The 3458-nt window shown below is 42.0% G+C and overlaps 1 protein-coding gene across 1 annotated transcript; it reads left to right on the top strand.

Moving 5' to 3' along the window:
* Nucleotides 1–1209: 1209 nt before the first annotated feature.
* On the top strand, nt 1210–1425 carry LOC308612737 (uncharacterized protein; the record flags this gene model as incomplete). Its single annotated transcript, XM_081225389.1, has 1 exon — nt 1210–1425. One exon carries the CDS (start codon nt 1210–1212, stop codon nt 1423–1425), a length of 216 nt encoding a protein of 71 aa, XP_081081515.1.
* Nucleotides 1426–3458: the final 2033 nt, after the last annotated feature.

Genomic DNA, 3458 nt, shown 5'->3' with positions numbered 1-3458 from the left:
ATTATGTACAACAAAATTGCCACCAGATCAAGTGTAATTAGGCAGGCAGTTTTAGAAGTCAAGGATGGTGAAAGATAGAAAAGGGTCATCCTCCCCAGTCAAGAAAGGGACCTTCTGACTACAAGTTAGAGAATGCTCCAAGTGCTTCCCCTGCCTTAATCCACTGAAACTCAGAGCTACGGCAGGGACTCTGTGTGTCATGAGAACCTAATCCAGTGAGGAGATCCTGGAACAGGATGTTTCATTTTTTCAGAGTCACTGCCAAGCCAGTGATGGGTGGATTTGCATTTGGTTTGGGAAATGATTGGACCAGGCCAATTTTGGTAGTTCCACTTCCCCCTGGGTGGGGCAGTAAGCGCCAATAAATAGGTCCTCTGCTCCACGACAGCTATCCTCCTGCTACACGAGTTCCGATTGACTTTGGAGAAACTGGTGAGTCTGATTCTTCAGTTCAACTTTGTTCTTGGACACCCGAATGTTGAGATTATGCTGGAGACAGCAAGTTTGATGGGTCCAAAGTTAGGATCAGAGGGTATAATGCTACTTAGTGGGTGCGACCGTGGAATCTGGGTACAATGTTGTATTGTATTTACTAGATTTCTGATACCTAGTTTGAATTCCTCTATTGAAAAAGAAATTATCAGGAAATTTTTCCATGAAGGGAGAAAGAAAAAAGTATTTACCTTTTTCTATGTCTTTCTCTTGGACCTCTGCTGTGATTTCAGAGGCATTTATCTTAGAAGGTGTGAGACCCTTGCATTCATCCTGATTGTCCTTTGTTCTGTCCATAAGTCATACTGTCAGGACCTCATGAGAGAAAATGGTGATAGAAATTTCTTGTGAGCTTGCCCAGGGTTTTGTAACTTGCGGTGACCTTTGCTGAAGATGTCATTTTCATAAGAAAGAACAAAAGAAAGAAAGAAACCAAAAGAGAAAACATCACATGTTTCTTTCAAACAAAGATATTTTCTTTAGAAAAGTTGTATGAGAAAAGAAAAGCTTTTCTCTAAGTTGATATAACGATTTTGTGAAGAGCAAGAGAGAAGTCAGAAATTCATGAAAAGCTACAAAAGAGATTAAAGCACATACTTAGAGATTGGTGAGATAGTATCTGTTGTTATTCCACAAGATTCTGCTCTTTTCTCTATAGGAATTCCTGGTTGTGAACACAGTCTTATATTTTCTTTCAGATATTAAGACTCCAGAAAGATGTCTTCTCAACGTCAGCAGTGCAAGGAGCCCTGCCAGCCACCACCAGTGTGCCCACCGAAGTGTTGTGACCCTTGCCCACCTTGCAAGTGTCCATGCCCTTGCCCACCTTGCAAGTGTCCAGACCCTTGCCCACCTATAAAGTGCCCTGACCCATGCCTGCCTCAGCAGTGCAAGCAGAAATGCCCTCCGGGGGCACCTGCTCCTCATTGTTAGCAGAAGTGCCCACCCAAGAGTAGGTAAGACCTTGACCTTTTATCTGCATCTGGAAAGGATAAGGACAATAGGCTCAACTAGATCCAGAGCTCCACCTTCATCTTGTCTTCAAAGCCTATCATGGATACGGAAGAAGCTCCTCCACCTTTCAGCCTCAATATGCCTGTGGTGCTTCCTGACAGACAGAGCTTTCTTATCTGAGGGAGCTGTACTGCTTCCATCTGGGAGGTGCCCAAGAAAGCACCACAGAGTATCAGAAGGAAGAGCAGCAGCCTTCCTCCTGGGCGCCCTCTGAGGATTCTCTCTCTGTCTTCTGTGTTGGTCGGTCCCCTGGGCATGGGTATCTACCAGCTGAGCAATTGTTACTTCTCCTCCACTTCCTGAATAAAATACAATCCTTTTGTTTCATGGGAAAACTTTTTCTTTCTTTTAAAACCTGCTTTTAGCAATATCATATCATAAGTTTGCCTGATTTCTATCCTTCTTTGATCCTGAGTGTCAGGCTCTCAGAGTCACTGTTATCTGAATTTTGAGTCGTATCAAAAATTATTTCTCTACAGTTTCAAATCGAGGTTATTTTCCTAATGATTGCTTGATTGGTTTGAGGAACAAATTGTTTACCTTCTTGGGATTTCGAAACCTTTAATAAACTGTGGGGAAAATCACATTAACAGCACCAACTTGCTTAGGCATAAAAATTACATGAATGTGTGTCATTCAGGTGGCACAATGCCGAGCACATAATTGGCATTTGAGAGGTGTCCGATCTCCATTGTGCCTGTCACCATCACCGTCACCACAACCACCACCGTCACCACCACACCCAGGTGCTCCAGCAAGGGTGTGGCTGAGACATAACTAGTACAGCAAGCAAGGAGATTCTTACACTCTATTACCCGTTCATATTCTGTGTTCTTTTTCTTTTCCAATTTAACCGAATTTTTAATCGGACACCACAAAATAACCAGTTTGGGAAATTATTGGGATACTCTGTAGAAAATTATAATAGTTCTGAAAACGTGGGTAGTACCAAAGAAAGGGAATTTTAAGGGACCTTACCAGACAAAGCCCTACCTGCTCTCCATGGGTACAATGTGCTCTTCTTACTGCAAAACTCAAGAGCCTCAGGGTCTTATTATATGTTTTTTCACCTCAGAAATTATATTCTTGATTATTTTGACCCCACCTTTGAGATACACTGGGGATTCCAGTGTTTATCTTGATTTACTAAATGACTCTTGCTATGCAGCTTGTTTTCCAAGTGCTCAGCTTACTGGCCCAGTAAACTGTGAAAAGGGATGTGTTCATTAAGCATATCTCTTCTTGTGGTTAGAAGTAAAGGAGTCAAAGTTGCTGGAACTGCAGAAACAAACAGATGCCCATGTTACTGTTCAACGCACATCAGACTATGACCTGAGTGAAAACTCAACACTGATATTTGGAAGTTGTCTCTACTGTAGCTACTGTTATTTGACCTGACATAGACATTAGTTCTTTGAGGTGGGATGCTCCCGTAGCAAATCTTAAAATTGTGGCATTGGCGTATGTGTCTGGAGGTGGTTGGAAAGGAATCTGATATTGGAAGCCGTAACTGCATTTCTGCATGTTATTCAACGGCAAAATGTTTGCAGTAATGGTTGTCCATGGTATCTTTAGAGGCAGACCAACGGTTGGTCATTTGTTGATTTTCCCAGGGTATTTCAGTAGACGTATGTTCAGGAACACTTTCTGGTTGACAGGCCAGAAATGTAAAGATTGAAAAGAAAAATAATCCAGCCAGAAACTCAAAACCTTATTGAATTAGAAAACTCACTGCTTGTAAGGCCTAAAGAGTAAGAAATGAGATTAGAAGTGGTTTTCAACTAGAAGTCCAATTTCATTTGACTGTTACAACAGAGAAAAGAGACAGAAGTTGTCATCTTTCCACCTGTGTGCCAGGGAGCCTCATGGTAGCTGTATTATGTGAGGGGGAAAGGCAGTCATTTAATCAGGCCAGAAAATTACTTCTACAGAAGACCTTACTGAGATCCCTA

This window comes from Mesoplodon bidens (genome assembly GCF_964165515.1).
Source record: "Mesoplodon bidens genome assembly, chromosome: 2".
In the NCBI taxonomy this organism is placed as follows: Eukaryota; Metazoa; Chordata; class Mammalia; order Artiodactyla; family Ziphiidae; genus Mesoplodon; species Mesoplodon bidens.
The sequence above is the reverse complement of the archived record's forward strand: the minus strand, read 5'-3'. Positions and strand labels throughout refer to the sequence as shown.